The 23884-nt window shown below is 44.7% G+C and overlaps 1 protein-coding gene across 1 annotated transcript in view; it reads left to right on the top strand.

The window, feature by feature from the left end:
• The window catches only part of LOC148840433 (protein WWC2-like), a 71220-nt gene that overhangs the window by 42987 nt on the left and 4349 nt on the right, over positions 1 to 23884 (top strand). Inside the window, exons 9-22 of the mRNA XM_088913460.1 lie at positions 3339 to 3581; positions 5249 to 5338; positions 6677 to 7245; positions 10549 to 10672; positions 11683 to 11763; positions 12626 to 12712; positions 14228 to 14420; positions 14633 to 14800; positions 16381 to 16487; positions 17951 to 18158; positions 19998 to 20162; positions 20643 to 20735; positions 21067 to 21297; positions 23139 to 23266. Coding sequence (XP_088769586.1) covers positions 3339 to 3581; positions 5249 to 5338; positions 6677 to 7245; positions 10549 to 10672; positions 11683 to 11763; positions 12626 to 12712; positions 14228 to 14420; positions 14633 to 14800; positions 16381 to 16487; positions 17951 to 18158; positions 19998 to 20162; positions 20643 to 20735; positions 21067 to 21297; positions 23139 to 23266 — 2487 coding nt within the window. The remainder of the gene's footprint in view (positions 1 to 3338; positions 3582 to 5248; positions 5339 to 6676; positions 7246 to 10548; positions 10673 to 11682; positions 11764 to 12625; positions 12713 to 14227; positions 14421 to 14632; positions 14801 to 16380; positions 16488 to 17950; positions 18159 to 19997; positions 20163 to 20642; positions 20736 to 21066; positions 21298 to 23138; positions 23267 to 23884) is intronic.

The following is a 23884-nucleotide window of genomic DNA, read 5'->3' as shown; positions in this document are numbered from 1 at the left end:
AGGTTGGCTTCTTTTTGGACTTAAGGAGTATGTGACACACACCTAATATACTGTGCCAAGCAAGAGTTTCTGTGTGGGAAGGGGTTAACTGTTTATCGTACACTGTGAAATTATTTGTTTATTTGGGTTGTGCCGTTCATCCCTGGGTGGAATTTGCTCTTTCTCGGGCATCTTCAAATTCCCAGAGCTTCTCCGAGGACAGACGGGCAAAAACAAATCCTCTGAGCCACACAGCTGGCTGATCTGGGGCACCCTCACTGCTTCAGAAGGTTATATCGGCCCAGTAGGTTCACTCCAAATGTGCTGAACGTTATAGGACCTATAGTGGAAATCCAAATTGTTTCCAGGAAACTCAGCAATAACAGCAGGAAAAATCGCAAACAGCTTGTTCATGTCGCAGAAGTTCTGAGCCAAGTTTGCTCAAGGCCTAATGGTGTGCCTCAAGTTTTTGCAGTGTGTCATAACCAGCTTTTCACATCTTGCGGGTTTGATTTCCGCCCACTCTTTCTTGGGGAACATTGCTCCAGCTGTTGCAGGTTACTGGGGGAGCTGGTGGTGTACACCAGTCTCCAGTTACTGCCACAGATCTTCTGTGGGATTGAAGTCCGGACATTGCCTGGGCCACTCCAGGACGTCCACCTTCTTCTTTTCAAGCCACCTGAGGGTTTCTTCGGCTTTGTGTTTGGGGTCATTGTCCTTTTAAAATACGAATTTCCGTATCAGTTTCAGTTCTTCTGAAGATGCTCCAGGATCTGCCTATATTTCCCTCTATCCATTCTGCCATTAGCCATTATCCATTTGACAAGCCTACCAGTCCTTGCAGATGAAAAGCCCCCCCCCCCCATAGCAGTCTGCTGCCACTGCCATGCTTCAGTGTGGGGATAGTGTTTTGTGAGTGATAAGCGGTGCTCTTCTTTTTCCTAGATATAATGCTTGACATTAAGACTCAATAACTCAAGTTTTGTGTCATCAGCCTATAACATCTTCTTCCTCATTGTTTCAGAAGCTTTTACATGCCCTTTTTGCATATTCAAGAAAGGACTTCCTGTGAGTTTGTTTCGAATATGGCTTCCTCCTCGCCACTGGACCATACAGTCCATTTTTGTGGAGCACCTGAGCTGTTGTTGACTTACGGTTTCTCCCATCTCAGTTATAAGACATTGTAGGTCTTGGAGGATTGTTTCCAGCCTCTTGTCTGCTTCTCTGACCAATGTCCTTCTTATCTGGCTGCTGAGTTTTGGAAGACGGTTGTTCAAGATTCTGAGTAGTTTTTTTTCACTTCCAGATAATTGATTCAACAGTGCTCTGTGGGATACTCAGTGCCTTTGAAATCTTCTTATATCCCTTGCCTGACTCATGTCTACCCGCAACTCTTTTCCTTAGTTGTTGCAGAAGCTCCTTTGGCTTCATATTATTTTTTTAGCAATGTTCAACGGTGGGAGCTCACAAAGACAGGTGTCTTCAATCTGAGTGGATAACCACTTCGACCACTGATTTCCAAACAACATTTTATGCAATTGCAATGCATTGACATTGATACGTGATATCGATATCAATAAATTTATATTATTTATCAGAGAATTTGTATGGATCAAAAGGGAAAACAATATCAGTCTACCAAGTTGTCGGTTTGTAACTCAAATGAGGCAAAATACAATGAGAGTCAATACTTCGCAAAATATTAATATGATTCAAAATGTAAGGAGTTATTTCCACCTTTATACTGTGTAATGTCTGTTTTTGAAATATAAAGATTTTGCATGTACATGATACATGCTGTGCATGTGAAATTACACTTGATTGATTTAATGGAGTGACTTTTCCTGGCTACACTTTGTGACTCATAAAATGAGAACCAAACAGTATTTCTGCACATTGACACGTGTCGTATGACCTCTGCTAATGATGCTGATACCTTTTTTTGTTCCTTCTCCTGACAGAAAGTGATCATAATTAGTGGAGCTTTGCTCTTCTAAAACTGCAAAATACTTGAAATCTGTAGCTCTCGCAGACACATTCTCACCAGTGAAAAGGAAGAAGATGGACAAGTATTGCAGGGGATGTGTCGGTGCAGTGAGGATCTGAGATCTCTCCATTCGCTTCTCCCAGCCAAGATTTCCCTAGGATTTCTCCTAGTCGGCTTTCTGTCGACATCTTTTCTCCGGGATTCACTGCTTCCAGAAAAACATCGGGAGCCAAAGTCATCATTCGACTGGGTTCACACAGCCACCCAGTACTTGGCCATCACCTGCTTTTTTCTTATCTCTCTTCGTTTGCACACTACAGCACTTCTGCGATTTCCCTTGCTGCTCCTCATGCAGAGGTCCGTCTCTCTAGCTTGCTTTCGGTTCACTCTACCCATGTGGTTTTGTCTTTCCCACTGTTCCCCTTCGACCCTTGCTTCTGCTCCCTCCTTCTCTTTCTCAGTTTTTAGCTGTGAAGTAACATCTGCTTGCTTGCGGCAGAGAATACCTTTTGGGAATCTTGTAACAATATCACCACCTGCTGGAAGCATTTGGAATTTCACTCCCCCCCCCCCCCCCATTCTTCTCTGCATTGAGCTCAATCAATTCTTCCCAAGGGGCGTTGTAGGAATGTGTTGACACTTCTGTTGATATTCCTGTAATAAGTATCCAGGCTTGTCCAGTTGTGTTGTTAATTTCTTTCTAATGCCGTCCGCATCAACAAGAGTAATTTCACATGTTCTTTTACAGCCAAGACAGTACTAAATGTTGTGCTATTAAGAGTTCTCATAATGAAACCCTAATGCACGCCTATTATTCAATTTATGCTTTCAGCTTCTGTGATCTTGTAATTGTTACTTTTACTAATTATCTGCAACAGCATGTCGTGTCGCATTTATTCTTGGTGAAATGCCACTAACTTCTTTCAAGTTTTCCTGTGCCTTTCCCCCCCAAGTAGATAATTAGCATTTAGAACAGGCCTGGGCACTGATAACACGGGGCATATACTGTGTATTTACTTTTAGAAGATTTGCGCTAAAGGGAAATTTTGAATGGTAAGGTATCGCCAGTGCTGTAAGCCCCAGCTGTGCCGGTTTCAGTAGCCTGAGCCTTCCGTGTGAATGTGGCTCAGACAAGAAAGGTGCTCCTTGCTGTCTACAGTAAGACTGGGTTGACATAACTTCCACACCATTCAGCACAGTGGGGAGCCTCAACTGCCCTGTAGTCAACAGCAGGAATTGTCCTGGGCTGCGTTAGCTTGTGCTCCCAGCACTTTTATGGGAAACTGCTGTTTGACTTTGTTCTCAAATGGCGCCTGTTTTGGGTTTCGGGTCCGGGCTGACGCGCGGCGGTCTGTGTGTGTCCGGCCTGCAGCATGGCCAACGTGAAGATCGAGCTGGCGAAGCTGGAGAGCGAGGCGTGGCCGGGGGCGCTGGACGCGGAGAGGGAGCGGCTGGTGCTGATCAACGAGAAGGAGGAGCTGCTGAAGGAGCTGCAGTTCGTGACGCCGCGCCGGCGCACGCCGGGCGAGCTGGAGCGGCTGGAGGCCGAGCGCCGCAGGCTGGAGGAGGAGCTGCAGGCGGTGCGGAGCACGCCCAGCCCGGCGCTGGCGGAGAGGTAGGGGCACCCGCTGGGGTCGAGGCCGTCCGATTCTAGATGACGCCAGATGACCGCCCGTTGCAGCCTGGAAATGCCGTAACGGCACAAGTGAAATCCGCTGAAGCGATCCGGTCTCCGCTGTGATTCATTGCAGAGAATGATGTATTCAATTTAAAATGCTGTCGCTCACCAGCAAACTGTAACAAACTCGGGTGGCTGTATGATGCTAGAAGAAGTGAGAGAAAAAACCCCATGGACTTGGACCTGTGTAATGCAGACGGGAAGGGATTTGTCTCTGGCAGAGAGAAGTTGTGAAATTCAAATTTCTACCTCCCCAACACCTTAGCGCTTGGTGAAAATGTATTGCGTAAATCAAGGGCATTGAGCACCAATTCCAGCATTTGAAAGAGTTAGCTTTATATTTATTGTCAGCGCTTGGTGAAAATGTATCGCGTTTTCCTTGGTTGATATTTTCACGTTTGATCTCTTTTTGAACATCATTCTCCCAGGTAGACATTTGTATCAGACATTTGTGATCCTAGTGTGTTGTTCTAAGTCAGAGCACATACCAAATTAGGACTTTCACTTAACTCTACGCTGTAATTTACAGCCAATATGGCTGTACCACAGAAACCAAGCGACTTTGGGCCAGCCCATATTTTCCCTGTGGTGATGGGAATGCACAGGGTAGTCATTTGCAGGAAAGAGAAAACTCTTTTGCTCTGACTGCAGAAGATGAAACCTATAACGTAGTAAATAACCATGTATTCATCTAATGAACACAAACTTGCTTTAAAGAAGAATCGGGTACTTCAGCCGAATAAGGGGTTTTACAGTGTATGTCGGAGCAGGGTTTCCTTTGTAGCAAATGCAGATGCATTTAAACTGTCTCAAGGAATCAAGGAAAGATGTCTCCATCTCTCAGTGCACTACATATTGTGTACTGCAGTTTAAAAAAAACTGTTTTTATAAATTGGTGCAATACAGCAGTATCTGTTCTGCTTTACTTGGGCTGCTGTCAGCGCAGTAGGAGGACCGGTGTTTACTGAAAGGAACACTCTCGTATGGAAAAATTGGTGACATTGTGCTACAGGGGTACGGTTTTTCGGATGAGTGTTAAAACAATGGTTTTGACTTCTTGGTCATTAAAGCCATGGCGCTATTTGTAACAGGAGGGGTGTCAACCCTGGGCCTCCTTCCACTTGTTTCAGTCGATGAAGCAATTTCTCACTTCTTCACTTGATACGCTGTGCAGTGGGCCTACTGGCTCATAATGGTCCAGTGGGCACTGCACCTAACTGATGGACGAAGTGGATCCCTTGCTTTTACATCAAGCACTTTAGGATCCTTTAGGTCGAAAGGTGCTCTGTAAATGTTTGCTCTTACCTTACCATTAGTTTCATTGTTTAATTGAATCCACATTTGTATTTGGAGGATTATATATTTTTTTCTTTTGCAAGACTGCGTCCAACAGCTGACGGAAACTCTCTGGCTGTAAGTGTTGCTAAACTTCAAATCGCAGCCTGCAAGACAATTTGTTTGGCGGGAGCTGTGCGGTACCCACCTGCAACGTGGTGTGCTGGCTGGGAAGATAAAGGGACTTGGCTTGTGCTCAAAGGGGGGGATGAAGGGCTTGGTGTGCACCTCGGTTCCGCTGCAAGCTGACGGCGGTCTTGTTGCTTCAGGTTGAAAGTGCAGGAGAAGAGACGGCTGCTGCTGCTGAAGCTGGAGGAGTCCACCAGGCTGGCAACTCGGTTGCATTCGCAGCTGAAAAGGTGACCGTGGCCTTCTGTGACGGGGGGTTGGGCTACCTGTAAAGGTAAAGGGCAGAAGGAATAAGGGGGGCAGTGGAGCCGGAAGCTGTGAATGAAACTGAACTGAAACCTGAAATCCCGTTGCGAGGTTTAGCTTCCGAAGGGAGATGACTAAATTGCCAGCATCTGTCAGCCACCGTGAGCTGCCTGTGTGGTTCTGCAAACCAATATGTCACACACAGCCCACTGCTAGGTGATTTGTGGAGATCTAATAGGCAGCGTTGGATTTCAACTGATGTCAGAAACTTTGTTTGAATCCCTGCTATCATTTAGGAGGGGCTATTTTATTTACAAAAAAAACACACGGCCTCCTTTTTGGTTTCAGCTCCTCCTACGACATTGATTTTCTTAGATTCCACAGCACATTTAATATATTCCCCATAATTAGGCCACACAGTAATTTAAGCGTCGATGTTGTTTTTAGCCTGCTTTTAAAGGGCTCATTTTGTGTTGTGTTTCGAGACCTTTATGAGCTCCCGCTGCAGGCCACCTGAGAGGGGTTTTTTATCAAAAGTCCCATGTATGCATAATACATATGGCCAGTTCTTCTTTAAGAACTTACAAAGTGAGATAGCGTATGAAAAACAAACCCAAAATGTAATTATTTCTCATTGGCTACGGCTTTCACAGTGACTTTCAGCAATATACTTTAATTGTCATCCCTTCAAAATCCTTTAATAGACAATAAGACACCCCCCACTATTCTATTGCAAAGATCAGCCTTTTGTCCAGCTTCAAAATGAGGAAGAATATCTTTGCAATGCTGGAAGGACACAGCGAGATGCATTTTAATCCACGTTTAAACTCGAATAGCAAGAAACTTTTAATCCTGAAATGTTTCACTGTATCGGTAGCAAGCACAATATTAAAATATTGTCATATTACAATAATGTCATAATTAACTAGATATTTCATAGTTGTTTCAGAATTTCGTGCTTCTTTGTCCAGTGTTGATCCAGAAAAATAACCGAAAAGGTTCATTCAAGAAAGCATTTACAATGGAACACATCAGCTATTTTTTTGTCCATTTTTTTTTTATTTGCAAATGTTCTTTTTGCAATTCTAAAAGGCACTTCTGCATTTCAAAAACGGGTATTTTAGATGTTACACACGCTTATATGAAGTTAAAGCCTAAAACCATCGGTTCTGTAGTAACAGTTAGTGTAATACAACATTTCATCAGACGTATAAAGCTTCTGAGCACGTGTCCTGGAGAGTGTTTTAGTGAGAGGCAGCCCGGGCTTCGTTACGGTCTAGAAAAGTAAAGCCATGTCCTTCTGTCGCTGTCCCTGCCTGCAGTCTCTCTGCGAGCACGCTGTCCGTATCCTCGGGAAGCAGCCTGGGTTCCCTGGCCTCCAGCCGGGGGTCTCTGAACACCTCCAGCCGGGGGTCCCTCAACTCCCTGAGCTCCACCGACCTCTACTACGGTCAGGCCGACCAGCCTGTGGACCTGGACTACCAGTACAAGCTGGACCTGCTGCTGCAGGAGAAGCCCGCCTACGCCCCCTCCGGGCCCATCACCACCATCCACGAGAACGAGGTGATCAAGCCCCCCGCCGGCGCTCCCCGGTCGCCCGCCCGAGCCGCCGAGCCCCCCAAGTCGGTGGCGTCGCTGTCCTCCAGGTCCTCCCTGTCCTCCCTCTCGCCCCCCGGCTCCCCCCTGGTCTCGGACGGGCCCTCGCTCCCGTCCTCGCAGGACTCCCCCCCGCAGGACTTGGCCGCGGAGTTCGAGGACGGCGACATCGCCGGGGACCTCGCGGGCCTGAGCTTTTATGAGAACCAGATGCTGTTGGACTGCGATGCCGCAGACAAGGAGGACGGCGACGGCGTCCGCCCCCCCCTGACAGCCCTGCAGGAAGGAGTGAGGGGTAAGGGCAGCCTTCGGGGCTGAAATTGTACTTTTTTGCTGGGCGGCAGGCACATTTTAAAAAGGTGGCAGCAGTTCTTCTGAAACTCGCCAACTCAGTAGTGCAGTATTGGTCTCTGGGTGCAAAAAATTAAGCCCCCTTGGTGAGCAAGCACCCTTTTCATTTTGGCGTGGGGGAAGAAAATCCTGCCATAAGTTACAATCTTCTGTAATTTAGCTCTTCCCTTCGAGATCGCTTCTGATCCCCATGGTGTGCTTGCATCATTATGAATGATCAGGTTAAGCAGTTCACACCATTGCCTTGACAAACCTTTGGGAGTATCTGCATTTCCTGATTTTCATTAGAGGGGCATATAATTTCATATGCACCAGTTAGAGATAAAACGCTGTCGTCAGCCTTTTCCACGCCACAGACGTTGATTTTTGATGAATGTGCGCAAACGGATCCATTCTGTCTCAGTTGTGTCTAGGGAGCCTAGTGTTTTTTTTTTCTATCGATTGTGTATCGTTTAAAAAAAAAATCTGATGCATCAGTTAACTCACTTTGGAATTGGGTCAGAAAAGAAAATGAATCTTGGGTGTGTATTAATGTGCGATATGGCTAATACAGGAATACAACACTAAAAGTGACTCAGCCCTTCATGTCCTGGCAGGAGGTGATAGTCCCTGCCAATAGAAAAAGTCTCTGACTCTGGGCTTCAGAGAGGAGGAAGGGAGGATTTTCAGTGAACAATGACATTAGACTGCAGAACGGAGGTGAACACAGGCCACAGAGTTCATCTCGCAAACGACCAGATGTTCATAGCAGCCTGTAAAAATACATGAGCACCTCTTACTTTTATTTACACAAAAAATAAAACTTCATGCCATAAAGGGTTTCACCAGTTTGCTCATACAAGAAGTTACACCTGTTTTGTTCTCATTTGCTCACAGGGTCATTGAATTTGAAGGTTGTGGGTAATCGCTGAGCTCAGACAATTCTCTGCTTAAAACTCATGCCCAGTCTTGACTTTTAATAGCGATCAATCGGTACAATGACTGAAGCATCTCTCTCAGCTGTAGGTTTATTGCAGTATTCTTTTTATGTTTTACACTTAAATTCACATAAAACTAAAAAGGGTTGTTGCCTTATTAAATTCTACCTGTTTTACCGGAGGTTTTATGTAGAACGTCATATTTGGAAAAGGATTTTCAACACATTTTGGCTAAATCTAGTACTTCAGCTGAACATTGTTTGTTCTAACTCTGCTTTGCGCAGACATTTTATTCCAAGAAAAGTGAAATGGAGACCATTTTCTTATAAACAAAAGTCACGTCTCTATTAAAATATGAATAAAACATGGAGGAAAGGTTGGGACTTCAAGCAGAAGTGGGATGATTCTAGGAATGTAGCCCTGTGTGTAGGAATCTAGCTCTACCAGATAACAAGCAATCCATTAATAAGATGTAAGAGAAACTTCTGAAGAAATGTTACATTCCTGAAACTTGAGACACCTCTAAAAACCCTGCAACACATCAAGTCCAGATAAAAGTATTCCCTTTGGTTAGAACAAGTTCTAATAGCTTCAATTTCATTTAAACAATTAATTGGATGATAATAGGATTATGTATTTTTTTTTAAATGTTTGTTTTAAGTATGTGTTTTTTTTCCTGTTGCGTTCTGCAGTTTGGCTGAATGTGATGTGTATCCTTGTGTTGTGCATCCCTGATTAGTCCATGATGTGTGCAGAGAATTTATTCATAAGGAGCTGGAAGAGCCTCAGTGGGGAAAAATTGCTTTTTGTTTCACGCCAGACAGCCAGCCCTCCGTTCATCTTTTAGATTGAAAAATTGTCCGAAAATTAAAATAATTTCTTTCTAAATATTTCCCTTCCTGTAAAGGACCAATTCCAATAGAGGAACAGTAGGGTCATAGATATGTTTCAGGGTCAGTAGAAAAGTACTGTCCTGAACTTTGGCTGAATAGCTGGCATTGTTTTTGTATTGACCCTCCTAATGTGTACATGTATATAGTATGTGCATATTAATATAACTGTGAATTATAGCTTTAGGTAACATTATGGTCTCTTTTAATCTTTTTAAAATGTTATCAGCCCCATAGTTCTTATTGGAAGTGAAATTGTTTCTTTGTAAATGAATGTTTTTGTAAAAATGAATTCCGACCGAAACCATATCTACAGCCCTGTTTATTAGGCAATATCCTTAAACCTTCTTGTGTGATTTAACGTAATGCAGTGAAGATTTGTGGGCTTGTATTTGAAAAACGAAGATTTCCCATTATCCATTAATTTCTTTGGCACCCCTATGTTTATCATTTTATTCAGTAATGATTTAATTCTCTGGGAAGCGGGCTTTTTTTCCCCCATGACAGAGGAACCTGTTATTCAGTTTTATTTTATGCTCTCCTGCCATCTACTGGCTAATTTCTTCACTGCAGTTCAACTGACAACCTTTCCTTGCGAGTTGTTTCTGGAATTGGGAGCTATCCAGTGACCTATAACAGACACACCTGATCGAGTAGTGCAAAAACTGAAGCTGAGCACTGTTTGCTTTAAACCTCCCTAGTCAGGCTAACTCCCCTCTTTCAAAGTTATATTGTCGCAAGATCAATTTTGCTGCAGACAGTTTGGATTGGGAGGTATTTTTGTGTCGTTTGCGACAATGTACAAGTAGGTTATAAAGCTGGCTGGCCCGACTCCATACAGACACCCGTACGGCTTGAAAACTGCACAGCGGAGCAAAGTCATCTGATACTTGTACCAAATACACTCTGATCCCAGAGAAAACGAAAATGACCCAATTTCTACCAGATCTCTAATGTTATGTTAGCGTTCGGCACTGATGGTGATAGGCATGGACTTCCTAAGCTCCCATTTAAGTGTGCACCAGGTTTTGGACTGTTTCTTTTTTAACTTTTTTTAAGGTTTATAAGAAACTTGTCTTTATGTAGTAAGAAAAAAACAGTTGGTAAAATCTCCAGTGAAGTCTTCTGAGCTCCAGACTATGTACCACCTCTAGTCCTCCTGTGTTCTGAAAGCTCCTTGTGGACACGAATAAGTTTGAAATGCCTGAAGACTGTCAGGCCTTTGATTTTCTGTGTACAGAGCTGTTGTGCTGCTTTCTGCAAGTGATGGAGTAGCTGTGCTTGCCTGGCTTCGCCATGTTGCTGTGGATGTGCGGTGGCTTTGCCTTCACCCTGCATGCTTTCATAGGAGTTTTTAGTTCTTGAGTTCTGCGGCATTTAGAAGCCTGAAAGAAAAGTGGGCAAAAGAAAAGCTGTTTTGTGGGGGTTCTGTCTTTGCAGATGGCGATTTGCAAAAAAGGCCGACGGGTCGCCTACTTGAAGAGAAGACGGCGTGCGTCTCCGCCGCCGTGTCGGACGAGTCGGTCGCCGGAGACAGCGGAGTGTACGAGGCGTCAGTCAAGAGGTACGTCTCCTTTGATCAACGAAAAACGCAGAAGAATGTTGTCCAGCGTTCCTCTGATCTTTAACTCCTCTCTGGTCCCCAGACATTGGGCTAGTTTCCAGTTCATTAAAATCGACCTTATTGTGAACATAAATGGAACGGGATGCTTGTTACCACTAAGCTGGAATTTATTTTCAAATTAATTTGGACACCTTGCTGAAAAGCAGAGATGAGACTTTTTAGAATCAATTTAACAGAACACCCAAGGCCCCATCAATGAACAAGTTAAAGCTGACAAGTCTTAAAGCTAAATTCAGACCTAAGACCCCCTCCCTGATTTTAAGGGGAGGGTGTGTTTCAGAATGTTATTAAACACTAACCTGTGTTCGTCTGAGACCAATCTTTCTCAAGAAAATATTGTTGTTAGATCTATTTTGCTTCGTTTGTGTAACAGCGTACACCACGAAGAACCAGCGTGATTAATCTCTTACTGTTCAGTTGACTCAAAGGTGATTAAACAAAAAAGGTGAATATGGTTTGAAATTCGTGATAAAATATTTTTTTTTAAATCAGAACCTTTCTGAATGCTTGGGAAGCTCATTCATCTGTTCTCCTTACGGCTGGATGGCTTTCATCTGCTTTTGCCTTCAACCCATTTTAAAACCAGCAACCTTCATCATCTATCTCTCCTTCCTAAAAAACTTTTTTCAGAAGCATTTGGTTTCACGTTCAACCCTCGTCCCGTTTGTTCATAATCTGTTTTAATTAGACTTTGCTGCAGAGTCCAGAAATCAGCCTCCCCACTGTGCCACACCAGAAGGACACTTTCACTGTGCAATTACTTCCCTCCTTTCAGACGATGGAGTCTAAGTAAATCTGCCCGTATCCCCTTTTCTTTAGCAAGAAATGACTGAAAACTTTGCCGAAGTTTCGTTTGAACTTTACGGAAGTGAAACGCCCTCAGTACCAATGGTTTGCTTGGTCTGTGTGGGAGAGAATAAGGCTGTGATTGAACTCTTCCCCCTCTGCAGGTCTGTTGAAATTGAAGATGCGGCATACATTGAAGATGACCCAGCTGCTGCAGAGGCTTCTCAGGTCCAGATTGGATTTAAGTAAGATACCTCTAGAAGAAATGTTATGCCTTTTATGCCAGGAGGCGGAATCTGTTGCTCTTTATAAAGAGAATATTAATGGGCAGTCTTTTTTTATTCACTGTACTTTTGTGTATTCTATAAAAACAAGAAGTAGCTGTAGGTATTTGGGGATTTTGATTTCCTATGTGCAATCTTACAAGCCTGACTGTGCGTCTCGTGTTCCTAACCCTCCTTGTGTTCTTCTACAAGAAAGGGAGACTTTGTAGAGTAGGAACAAGCACTGCCCTGGGAAAGCTGTCATGTCTTCATCAGAATTGTAAAACAGCACATTTTTAGAAATCTTAATCGGAGACTTATTTTCTCATGGTCATATTGAAAAAGAGCTAGCTGAAATGTTTGAAGGACTTTTGAGATAATTTCCAAATCAGGTGTAACTTAATATTTTGTGGTTGGGCAAAAGGCATGGGGAATCATCTGGTCTTTTCTGAATTGGATTTATTTATTTTTTTAATGTTTGTGTAAGTAAGGTAAACTGCTGTGGATTAAAATGTGACTTTTAAAAAAATGATTTGTGAAAGATGCATTGTGAAGAACACTTTACTTGAAAGGGGGTTTATCATATAGTTTGATTGATTGTACCTCAAATTGGCCTTGAAGTATTCTTCAAAAAGATTTCGTATGTATGACTGCAGCCTTCAAACATCTAGAAGGACAAGATGCCTTTATCTATGATTTTGGCATCCTTCCCTTTAATTAAAGATTATAATTAAGGTGCCTTTCAGGACAGAGTCACTTGCAAACTGTACTTGTAAACATTTTTTATCATGATGTCAACTCGGGCTGTTTTCAGATATCTAATTGCTCTCTTCCTTTGTTGAAGATATGATGCCAGCAGCTCCAGTTTTGTAATAATTGTGCTGCAGCTCCGAAACCAGGCTGCTCTTCTGCTGCCACATGGTACAAAAGTGTAAGTATGGGATGGACGGTTGTCCCACTTTGATTTTATTCCACGTAATTATAATTTGGCAGTTCTGCGCGTCGTAGCTTTGTCCTTAAGTGACACCAGCCACCATCAACAGACCCAACAGCTAAGATGGATATAAATGGCTGTTTGGCCAGGGGGAGCCCTGGAGGCAGGTGATACAGGGTGTTGTAGTCAAGGAAAGGACAAAGAGTAGTGCCACTGGGGGTGCAAAGGGAACCTGCTGCGGGATTTATACCCTTGCCGTCTTTCATGAGCATATCCATTCTCGAGCGCAGCAGGATTGGATGGATTCCCAATTTGTGTTGCCCAGTTCCATTTCTTCTGGACCTGAGACATGTGCCGTTTCAGCTCAGGTGTTCGTCTCCATCAAAACTTCTTTATTCATTCCCTGCTCTCCCCACGGTGCTGTTTCTAGCTGGCACGTTCTGTGTGCGTTCCCTGCCTCTACAGCCGAAGGAGGCAATCGGTGCTTTGCAGATTGCCCTTCTGGATCCCTCCACTAATCTGTGTGCATTTACAAAGGCGGCAAAGGGCAAATTGAGAGACGTTGGGTTTTGAAAACTAAAATTCAGGAATTAATTTTTTTTTTAATGATGCTCCTCTCTTAAAATGTCCGAGGCGTGTTTGGGAAGGATAAGTGCTTGCAGTTGTACCTGGAGCTTTTCTCAGGCACAGAGATGTGAGCCGAGGCAGTAGGGTGTCAAACACAGACTGCAGGGCGGAGGTGTTGATTGGACCAGCATGTAGCGGCACAGCTGGACATTGTGGTGTCACATTAAAGCGCAGAGCATTCCCTCTGGGTTGTGTGAAATACTGCAGAACTCGACTTGACGCAAACCACAGGAATCCTTTGATTGTGTAAAATGCTCAAATAATGTTGGGAGTTTACACCTGTGTAGTGTAAGTTCATATAATTTAATGAAGTCTCTGCCCAATCTGGTTTAACCCCCTGCTTCTCTCCTCCTCCGTTCTGATCGGAGAAGCTGAGAACTAGAGAAAGAAACTGGAGCGTTAAAGGACGCAGGGCCGCCTCATGGCCGTCCGGGCTACACTTCTGGCTGAAGTGGCTGAAGCATGTCCCTCCTCCATATCAAGTGCTTTGGGATTAAAGGCGCTATAGAAACTAAATGTATTTATTGTTTATATTTTATGCTCACGTTCAGAGGAACAGGTTCTCACAGGAGCCGCTGCCATAGAGGTTTGAAGGATGTGACAAAACACACTTCCTAATATAAAAAGTAAAAACACATTACACATGCAAATTAATTTGTGGCCTCATTGTGTGTATACTGTGCTTCGTTTTTTTTGGCGATTCTGTGTGTTGTGTTTCAGGAGTGATTGCCTCAGGTACGTGCAGCCCTTTTAATATGTTCTTGAAAGTACAGGTTTAGGTCAGCCTCAGGCCGGGCTAGTCACGTCCTTGCCTTTTTTCTGTGAATTCAGACCTGGATAGAAAGGCCTGCGCTCGGTTGTAAACACTATTCGTTTTCACTACAGGTACGTCAGGGCCGCCTTACTTCCGTCTTCAAGTGAAATAAGCTGCTTGTTCCGCACTAAGGTCCACTGTTTCGCTGACGGCATCGCGTTTAACGAAATCTTCAGAGCCACTGTGCCTCAGCTTATTCTTCGGCAAAAGACCCTGAGAATCGATGTGTGCACTGTTGGCAAAGCACGCCATGAGGAACGTCTGGTAAGCCGCGTTAGAAATCGCTTACCCGTGCACACCTGTGTGTTCGTGTGTGTTGCAGTGGGGGAGGGTGTAGGTTCTGAAATATTCAACCTTTCAGATGGCTTTTTTATCTGTAAGCCGGTCCGTGCGGATCGTTCAGAAGCGTTCAGCTGTTGTAGTTTTCTACTGATCTCAGCCTGTGTCATCCACCACATTCCCAATTGTCTTGGCAGGCAGGAACACAGATCAGTTTGGCAGACCTCCTGCTGAGTGGCGAGATCTCCACTCACTGGTATAATCTACTGATTTGTAAGAAAACCAGCCATCCGAAGAGCCAGGATGAAAATGAAGAAACGTCATTTTCGCTTCCTGATCAGCGCCCCAGCGTTATTGTGGATTTGGTAAGTTAGTCTTTCAGTTCATCTATAAGTGCTGTACTTTGCTGTTTTTCCCCCTAAATCCACACCTTATTTTCATTTGTTTTTTTTAAATTTGTTGTTGCTTTTCACGTTTGGATTTCCAGGGTTTCAGTACAAATGGTAGCTTGTAGGCATAGTGAACCACTTTTGAACCTGGGAAGAAAAGAATCTCTCATTAACACCTAGACCTGTCCAGGATTCAGACCTAGACTTGCCTCCATGCTGTGTGATAGCACCTGTGCCCATCACAAGATTTCTCTTAAATGGGGGCCAAGGTCTGTGGGTGTGAAAAAGCAGCAGCTGGTGCTTCTGATCTGGCCGGTAACAGCCAACTCTGCGTGTGTGCGTGTGTGTGTGCAGGTATTACTATTTATGTGAGGACTACATTTGAGAATATGCTCTTACAAAGGATAAGTAGCTCCTGAAAAGCAGGCATGACAAGGACCAGCAAGCCAGTTCATGACAGGCAATTTTTCTTTCCCACAAACCATACAAAGTCTCTACAAGTGCCAATAATATTTGATTGTATCTTTGTCCAGTTTGATTTCAGGAGAGTAGGGAACAGTAAATATAGTGTGGGAGTTGAATAAAGTCCAGGAAATGTAAAATAGTGAGTGTGTGACCTTTTTAGGATTGTATTACTTCAAAACGGAACTCAAATGAACGGTGACTGCATGTAATTCACATTAATCTAAGCCCATGTTCCCCGTGACCTTACCAGCAATGAATTCGGAATAAAACTTGAGAACCGGTCACGAGTGGTCAAGAGTCTGAGACACAGCTGAGGTAGAAACTTGGACTCAGATTTCTTTCTTATTTCAGTAAGTGAAGTACATCTAAGCTTTGTGCTCACATTTCTGACTGTGTTTTTTACTATTGTTGAATTCTGACAAGTGGGTCTGGGTTTGAGCTGCAAGTGGTTAGTGTCGCCACGTGGGCCGAGGATGACGAAGGGCGTGGACGAGCACAGATTGTGTTGTGCTGGTGGCCTCTTACCCCACACTAACCCTCATCCTGGTATGTGCCGCACCAACTGTTCCGCTAGAGCCACGTGCAAAGAGTTAAATACCGCCTGCTGGGAGAAATTAACACTTCAGACGGAAGAACAGCTGCTGAAATTTGGATTTATTGTGGCTCGATGTGGTGAGAAGTACTGGTGAAAGAGCTTGGTTCTCAGTGATGGATGGGATCCTCCCCCTTGGCCAACACCCCCCCCCCAATAGAAGTTACATTTTGAGACAAGCTCTCAAGATGCTGGATGTGACTTTTAATAGACAGCAATAAGAAAGAGAAGAAAAAGCAGTTCGAATAATTGATGTAGCCTTTGTATCCTGCCACCATGTGCCTGAATCTCTGGGCATCGCTGACAGGAGTGATAAAAGCACCCTCACAAAATATGCATCCTGGAAATCCTTCCAGAAGTCTTAATCAATCCAAACAATCTTTTTTTTACTTCTGCGGAGCGCGGATTAGTCGGCGTGTGGCGGGGTCGATCTCGGTGGCAGGCTGTGCGGGGTGTTGGCGGGCTGAGCTTACCCTCGTGATGTGTGACTTGCACGCAGGACGCCGTGTCGGCCTTGCTCGAGAAGACCTCAGCTGAGCTGGAGGCTGTCGAACAGGAGCTTGAGCAAGAGGAAACGGAAGGCCAGCTGGCGCCAGGAGAGGAATGGTAATCCCCTTTTTACTGCAAGAAGGATATCAAAGTTTTATACCGACTTCGGTATAGCAATTGGTTTTGCATCTCATAGCCTGAATAACGGTGTAGAAAGACTCGTTTGTAGTTCATTTTCCTTACTCAGGGGGAAAGAGTTTTTCCTTGTGACACATTTTTCCAGAATCTGTGCATCCTAGTCTAATTCTGGTCAGACTGAAGAAGAAATCTCTCCCCTTTTATTTTTTTTCTTTTGACAAGTTCCTTCAAAAACAGTGTCCCTTTTTTTAAAATACAAAAGTAGAATTTCAATACTGTTTAAGCAACAAAGCACCAAATGTCTTATAATATATAAGACATATATGAGGTTGTGAAGGAAACGTTCTTGGGTTATTCCTTTCTGTTTTCTCATACTGTCATTTAAGTCAATCGAGTTTTTGAGCATTTAGTCATTTTATTGAGCCAGGGCAGTTTCTAGGCCGTGACAAGATTATTATTATTATTATCCTGGCTTTCAGAAAAGAGATTATAGATTTTATTCTTCCTGCCAAGTTTTATACCTAGCAGATTGGTCAAGTAAACAGGAGTTCTTAGGAGTGGTGTTAAGGTGTGTTAGGAGTAGTGGATCAAATAAAAGATTAAGATTAAGGAAACCAACCAAAAGAGTGCAAGAGATATTTAGATAGGACTACATTATTTTTAACTTTTATTTACCAGACAAGTCGATTGAGAACAGGTTGTCAATGATAATGTCTATCAGGAGAGTACCCTGTTTATACACCAGTGCCTTTAACTGGAGAAACCTGAGTGAAGTCGCTTGCGTCTTGACCCCATGACCCTTCAGTCCAGAGCCCTCCCAGCTGATCTCTGCTACTGCTCAAGTAGTGAAGTACTAAGTAGGAATTTGGTCTTTCCTTTGCTGGATAGAATAGCATTACACAGTTAGGAACAAGTAAAGGTTTATTCCAAGCTGAAAAGAGAAGAAAAGAAACACAACGTTTCGGCTGTGGAGCCACCTTTGGGTGTGAGAAAGAGAGGAAAAAGTTCCCGTTTTCCTCTCGCTCTCGCACCCGAAGAAGGCTTCACAGCTGAAACACTGTGTTACCTTTCTTCTCTTTTCAGCAGGGAATAAACCTTTACTTGTTCCTTTGCAGCCTACGCATGCTGACGCAGCTCCCTGCTTGAACTACTTCACATATCTTTGTGGCATAAGAACATAAGAACTTAAGAAAGGTGACAAACGCTAGGAGGCCAGTGGGCCCCTCTAGCCCATTAGGTAGTCAGTAGTTAGCTGATCCAAAGATCTCATCCGGCTGTTTCTTGAGAGAAGCCCGTGTGTTGGCTTCAGCCACAACCCTTGTCCCACAACCCTCTGGATACAGACGTGCCTCCCGTTCGTGGTGGAAACACTTTTCCATGTAAGAGTGTTTGAGCGGGGAGCCCTCCATGCTCAGCCCTAACAACTTCCCCCCGCCGGTCAGGCTGGAGATCCTGGTTGAGGACGGTGATGAGCTGGCCGTGGGGGAGGCGCGGGAGGAGCTGGCGGAAGAAGACGAGGACCGCGCCGGCTGCGTCCGCCCGTGCCAGGGGAGCGAAGGAGAGGACGGCGATGAGGCGACGGCGCCGCCGCGGGGTCGGGGGGGCAGCGGCGCAGAAAGCGGCTCTTGGAGGGCCGCAGGACCCACGCTGGTGAGTACCGCTGGCATCCTCTCGGCTTTGCTTAACGGCGTTTAACACAGCGGGAGAGAGGAACCACCTCCCAGCTTCCCTCTGGCCTCTAACGCTAGACCTCAGCGCTATCAATCCTGGTAGTGAAGGATCGACACCCAGGGTTTTCTGGGTGACTTTCAGGTCAAGAATTGTTCACATATTCAGAGCTTTGGATGCTCCAGGCGGGATCTACTGTTACCTACACCACAGCACACTGGTGGCGTTTGCCTCTCTAGGCAGGAGCTACCAGTTAATACTGTGGCACTTTTATATACTGTATCTGATTGTACTTCCCGTTGTATGGACTGATCATGACATTCATTCCAACAACAGTCTCTGTAGCACCCTCTCCAATCTGATTCATTAACTGATTGCCCCCAATGTGTCTATTTACAAATGATAAAGGCTTTTGGCAGACAACTGTACCTCTGAACTCTGACGACACTGCAGCCTGGGATGCTTGTTGTCCCACAATCTGGCCTTGTGCTCTCTTTAGACATTTCTTTTCCATAGATTTCAGTGGGTCTTCCTGCATCCTAGTAATGCTCTGGTTCAGTTTAGAAGGCTGGTTCACTTTTAGTCTCTCAGATTTCATGAAGGTAAGAGGAGTCAGGAAAGGATCGCTTTTGAAGGTATTGTGACTATTTCATATCATGCAATGGATCACAATTAAGGTAAACGATTTGTGACAGAATATGCTAATACTACATGAAAATTAAAAATACTGTGTACTGGTACTGTGCTTCTTTCCAATGGATAAGAGGTACATGGAAAAAGCCTAACTATGCAATATCCTCTGTACATAAAACATATCAGACAGACTGCTTTTGAACAATTAGACTACAGACTTGCTGTTGAGATCATCCGGTATCTTTTTGCAGTCCTGATATATTGTCAATGGGGCCTTATCTTTTACTCTCCACTATGCTAAAAAAATATCTTTCCTTATGAGAGTCTCACTGCTGTGCTGAGAATTGAAAATCAAATGTCTGCTTTGATCTCAATGTCCAGTCAAATCCTTTACCTGATAAATCAAAAAATTAACCCCCTCAGAGTTTTTCTTTACTAAATCTCAAGATCCTTCAAGCAAAAGTGTCACATTTCTTCAAAGACTGACCTTCAGTCACTCCATTCCTGGAACCAATTGTAAAGTGAAGCTGAAAAAGTTTATTAGAACCAAAAAAAAAATGTTATCTTCTCAGCCTGCAGCAATTCATCACACGAGAGATAAATATCTTTATTAAAAAGTAAAATTTAGATCTTCAGTAGACAAGGTTGCAAGTAAAAAAACATACTTTTAGGTAATGGTACTCACAAATCATCACTCCAGGTTTTAGGTGATGTTTTGGTACAGTAAATTAAGATTGTATAAATGATTAATTTAAGCCTTGAAATTTTGTGTACTTTAACAAAGGGTTTTATATTTTGAAAATACACTGAATATCAAATGAAACATTCCATGATATCTATTCATGGGTGATTTCAGAAGAAAAAAATTGTGCTCATTTTGATTAATTGGTCATTCATGACTACACTCAAGACACAATTCACAGAACTTTTGTTGATCAGCTCTTTTCCTTGCAAATTAATCTGCAGAAGAAATTTTCGTGTCTGTTTGCATGAAATAACGATGATCCACTATAAAAAAGAAAAATCATTTTCCTGATTATAATCTTGTGAATTTGTTGCAGCTATAAGTGGTTTATTTACATTCTCAGTACAGCACAGACATTTTTCCACCATCTAGGTTATATTGTCGGCCTGCTGAAGGTTAGCTTTTGCAAATAGTAGCATTTAATTTAAGTTTTTTTTTTTCAGGTTGACAAAGAGACGAACACAGAGGACTCTGCTCCTGAGAATGTGGCTGTCAGACCCAAAGACAGGAATAACCTCAGCTGCAGGCAGAGGTCCTTTGTGCGGAATAGCATGATTGTGCGATCGCAGACCTTCTCACCTGGAGAACGCAACCAGTACATCTGCAGGGTGAGTCGAGATTTTCATTCCGTATATACATACTGCTCTCTCTCGTCCTGACACCCTTCCAGCGTAGAGCAGCCTGAGATGCCGTTTCTTAAGCAGCACCTGCTTTAAGACACGTTTCATCAGTGCTGCAGAGTGAAAGCCAGCTATTTCTCTTGACACCTCCAGGATGTCCTTATAAATGAGACGTTATGCCTCAATAGCCTTCCTCCCCCCCAAAAAAATTGATTGCTATATGTAAGTGACAGACTTCCAAACATTCGTATTACATCTCAGATTTTTTTTTTTTTAGATGAAGTACATGATGGCTTCTTGACAGACCTGCTCCATAAAATGTATCCGGAGTCTGTTCTAAATTAATTTTCCAGAAGGGTGACAGCGGTTCCGTGAATCACAAATTTAATCTAAATCGAGTAAACTTTTTTTTTAAAAAAGCTTACCAAACAAGACTCTTAACATTTCTTCTGCTCCCTTCTTTGACAGTTGAACCGTAGTGACAGCGACAGCTCCACATTAGCCAAAAGGTCGCCTTTCGTCCGGAATGCTTCAGAAAGGCGCAGCCTGCGAGTGAAGAGGGTAAGTCAGTTGTATCCGTACCTGTTCAGTGGGATGACCATTTTTCAGGGTTTTTTTTTTAATTTTACTTCAGTTCATTGTGGTTTGAGCAGCAGTGCCTAACGCTGACATCCTTGCGAATGGCGAAGATCACTCGAGAAACCACCACCACTACCCCCTAAAGGAGCTACGAGCCTTAAAATAGAAATAATTTTCCGTGAGACACTTCGTCTGAGAAGGGGGAGAGGGGTCCATGAACCCCTTTGTGTTGAGGTTGTTGTTGTTGTTGTGTTGTTGTGAGTCTGGAAAGGTTGCTAGCCGCTTGCCTGACTCCTCTCTCCCCGAACGGCAGACCTTCTGCCAGCCGGTGGTTCGCCGCGCGGCCCAGGACCACCCCGGGCGCACCTCCCTGGACCTGGAGCTGGACCTGCAGGCCTCGCGCGCCCTGCACAGCCGCCTGGACGACGAGCTGCAGGCGCTGCGGGGCCTGCAGGAGAGGCTGGAGGCCCTGAGGGAGCAAGGGGAGACGGAGCTGCCGCCGTACATGCTGGAGGACGAGCGCTTCCACAGGCTGCTGAGGCAGGCAAGTGCGGGGCTGGGGGGTGGCCCCCTAACTGGGCAGGGCAGGGGCGGGGCAGGGGCGGGGCTTGGGTAGCCCCCTAGTGGGGTAAGGCATGTGGGGGCGCCCCCCTAGCGGGGCAGGGGTGGGGTTGGGTGGGGGTAGGCTCCTTGCGGGGTTGGGTATGTGGGGGGACAGCCCCCTCACGGGCTGGGGATAGCCCCTGGCTGGGCGGGGCAGGGGTGGGGTTGGATGGGGGCGGCCTCCTTGCAAGGTGGGGGTATGTGGGGGGATAGCCCCTCCCCTAGCGGGCAGGGGACAGCCCCAATCAGGGCGGCAGGGGATGGCTCCCTACAGGTTGGGGTAGGGGGTACACTCCTAAGTGTTGCTGGAGAGGGCCAGGGTGGGCAGCATCTCTCGCGTCTTGGTCTGCCCTCCCGCCCTCTCTCCCTCCCTCCCCCGTTCAGGGCTGCGTCTTGGCGATGTTGCGAGAAAGGAACCATTTTACAGTTCCAGCCAGGTTTGAGCTCTCTTTGTCCAAAATTCCTCTCGGCTGCAAGCCAGCGGATAACATGCTGGATTTTGGAGCAGTTCCTTCCAAGAAAGAGCAGAAACTGGACTTTAACAACCCTTTACAAGACTGAGAGGGTTTTTTGCATTAAGAGTTAAGGGACCCCTGCCATATATGATTCTGCAGTAGCTCACCCAGATACAAGGAGGTTTTTGGTGAAAATTATCATATATTTTGCTGATTACCTCCCCAGGTGGGTGAACAAAAATGTTTTTTTGATCTAAGTGAAAGGTAGTTTTTAAATCTTTCTGCAGAATTAACAGTGCTGAGCAGACAGCCCTGAGACTGCTAACAGCTGGAGACTAGATAGGCATTTGAGGGGTGTATGTAATTGTCTGATACCTTAATATATAAAATATATAAAATAGTGCTTGTTGATCACCTTATTTGCACTAATAATGTTCACCTCATTTCCACTGCATCCTCAATTTGGAAGCTCAGCTGTGCATTTTGCAGGAAGCTAATTGAACTTACCAAGATTCTAAGCACTTAGTGGGGGGGTCAAGTGCCTTCTGTCAGGGTAAGGCATAGATTTCTCCTATATCTTGGGTTAAGTTAAGAAACGGAGATGCAGAGCTCTTGAACAGCACCCGCTGGCAGTGAGGGCTTGGCAGTCAGAGTGATCACACTTGAAGAGCCCAGCCGTGACTGTGAATGTGTGCTGGTGAGGCCTTTAAAGTAAACAGCAAAACCTTGGGCTGAGTATAGTGCCCTAGGGGTACTGGGTGATGGTTGATTAGGTACTAGAGTTCCCAATCACACAGTTTTCACCATGACCTCATCATTGCCAGTTTTGCAATAGAACTGCACTGCAGACAGACCAGGAACATTTTTGCCTGGAGAATCCTGTCTGGATTGCAGGTAGTTGGAGTATAGAAATTGGAAAGCAATACTCACATAATCTGAAAAGATACTTAGAAATGTTGGTATAGAGCCTGTATAAACTTGATTTTTTTGCACAGGGAACAGTTAATCAGAGGCTTAATTAAAAGGCTACTTTTAAAACACCCAGAAATGAAGTGGAGAATGACAGTAACCGATTGTCACTTAACAACTTACCATCTGCCTTGTGCCAGCTGCACTGGAATCGGAGTGTACTAGGCTAGTAAACAGGGCCAATGATGAGTAGTGTAGTAATGGGGTAAGACTACACAATAATGCTCTAGCTTCTGTTTTTTATAGACAAAATCTTCAATCTTCAAGACGTGTACTGCAAGAGACTGCCCCTACTTGTAGGACTGAGTTGTGAGACACATTTTCGGTCATTAAGTTTAATTTAATTCCTTCCTAACAGGCTGAGCAATCAAAAGAAGAACTTAAGCAGGGGCTGAAAGCAGAGAAACTGATGAGAAAAGCCTCGAAGGACGTGTGCAGGCTACGAGAGCAGTCTCAGAAAGTCCCCCTCCAAGTGCAGTCGTTCAGGTGAGCTGGAGAGTGATGCTGGTTCTTTGAATTTCTATGGCACTCTGCATCCGAAAGGATCCGACACTGCTTTGTGTGTAGGAGGGACCCCCATTAGTCCGCTAACAAAGTGCAGCTCACATTGTGAGCCAGCAGCCCCACCACATAGCAGCACTCGTGCAGCACGGAGAGATTTCTTCACCAGTGGAATTAAGGGGATTGTAGGCCATCAGGACCTCCAGTTAAAGCCTCATCTGTTTCATCGAGGGGGGGGGCACATTTTAAAGCATTCATTTGTAAAGCATCTTTAGATCTCGGGTAGGACTTCAGCCAGGTGATTGTCCTGGACAGTCTTCCTGTGAGAGCCGTGTTGCCCACCACTGCCAGCTTTCGAGGAGAGCGCGTCACGCCACATTTCTGCACAGTCAGGGAGGGCTCCTCTGACCTTTTTGCTAGGTTTCAGGAATAACAGAAGATACAGTTAGAAGTTCTGCAGATTCCCATCTTAACTGGTAAATTTGCCTTAAACACAAGGAAGCTTCCTCACCCTTGCCCAATGCACCAACAGGTGTTTCAGTTTCAAGTGGCCAGCGCACGCAGCACACAGCCCGTGGTGATGGGTGATTTCTCACGCGCTTC

This window comes from Atractosteus spatula, chromosome 1 (assembly GCF_055471065.1).
Source record: "Atractosteus spatula isolate fAtrSpa1 chromosome 1, fAtrSpa1.hap1, whole genome shotgun sequence".
Classification (NCBI taxonomy): domain Eukaryota; kingdom Metazoa; phylum Chordata; class Actinopteri; order Semionotiformes; family Lepisosteidae; genus Atractosteus; species Atractosteus spatula.
The sequence above is the reverse complement of the archived record's forward strand: the minus strand, read 5'-3'. Positions and strand labels throughout refer to the sequence as shown.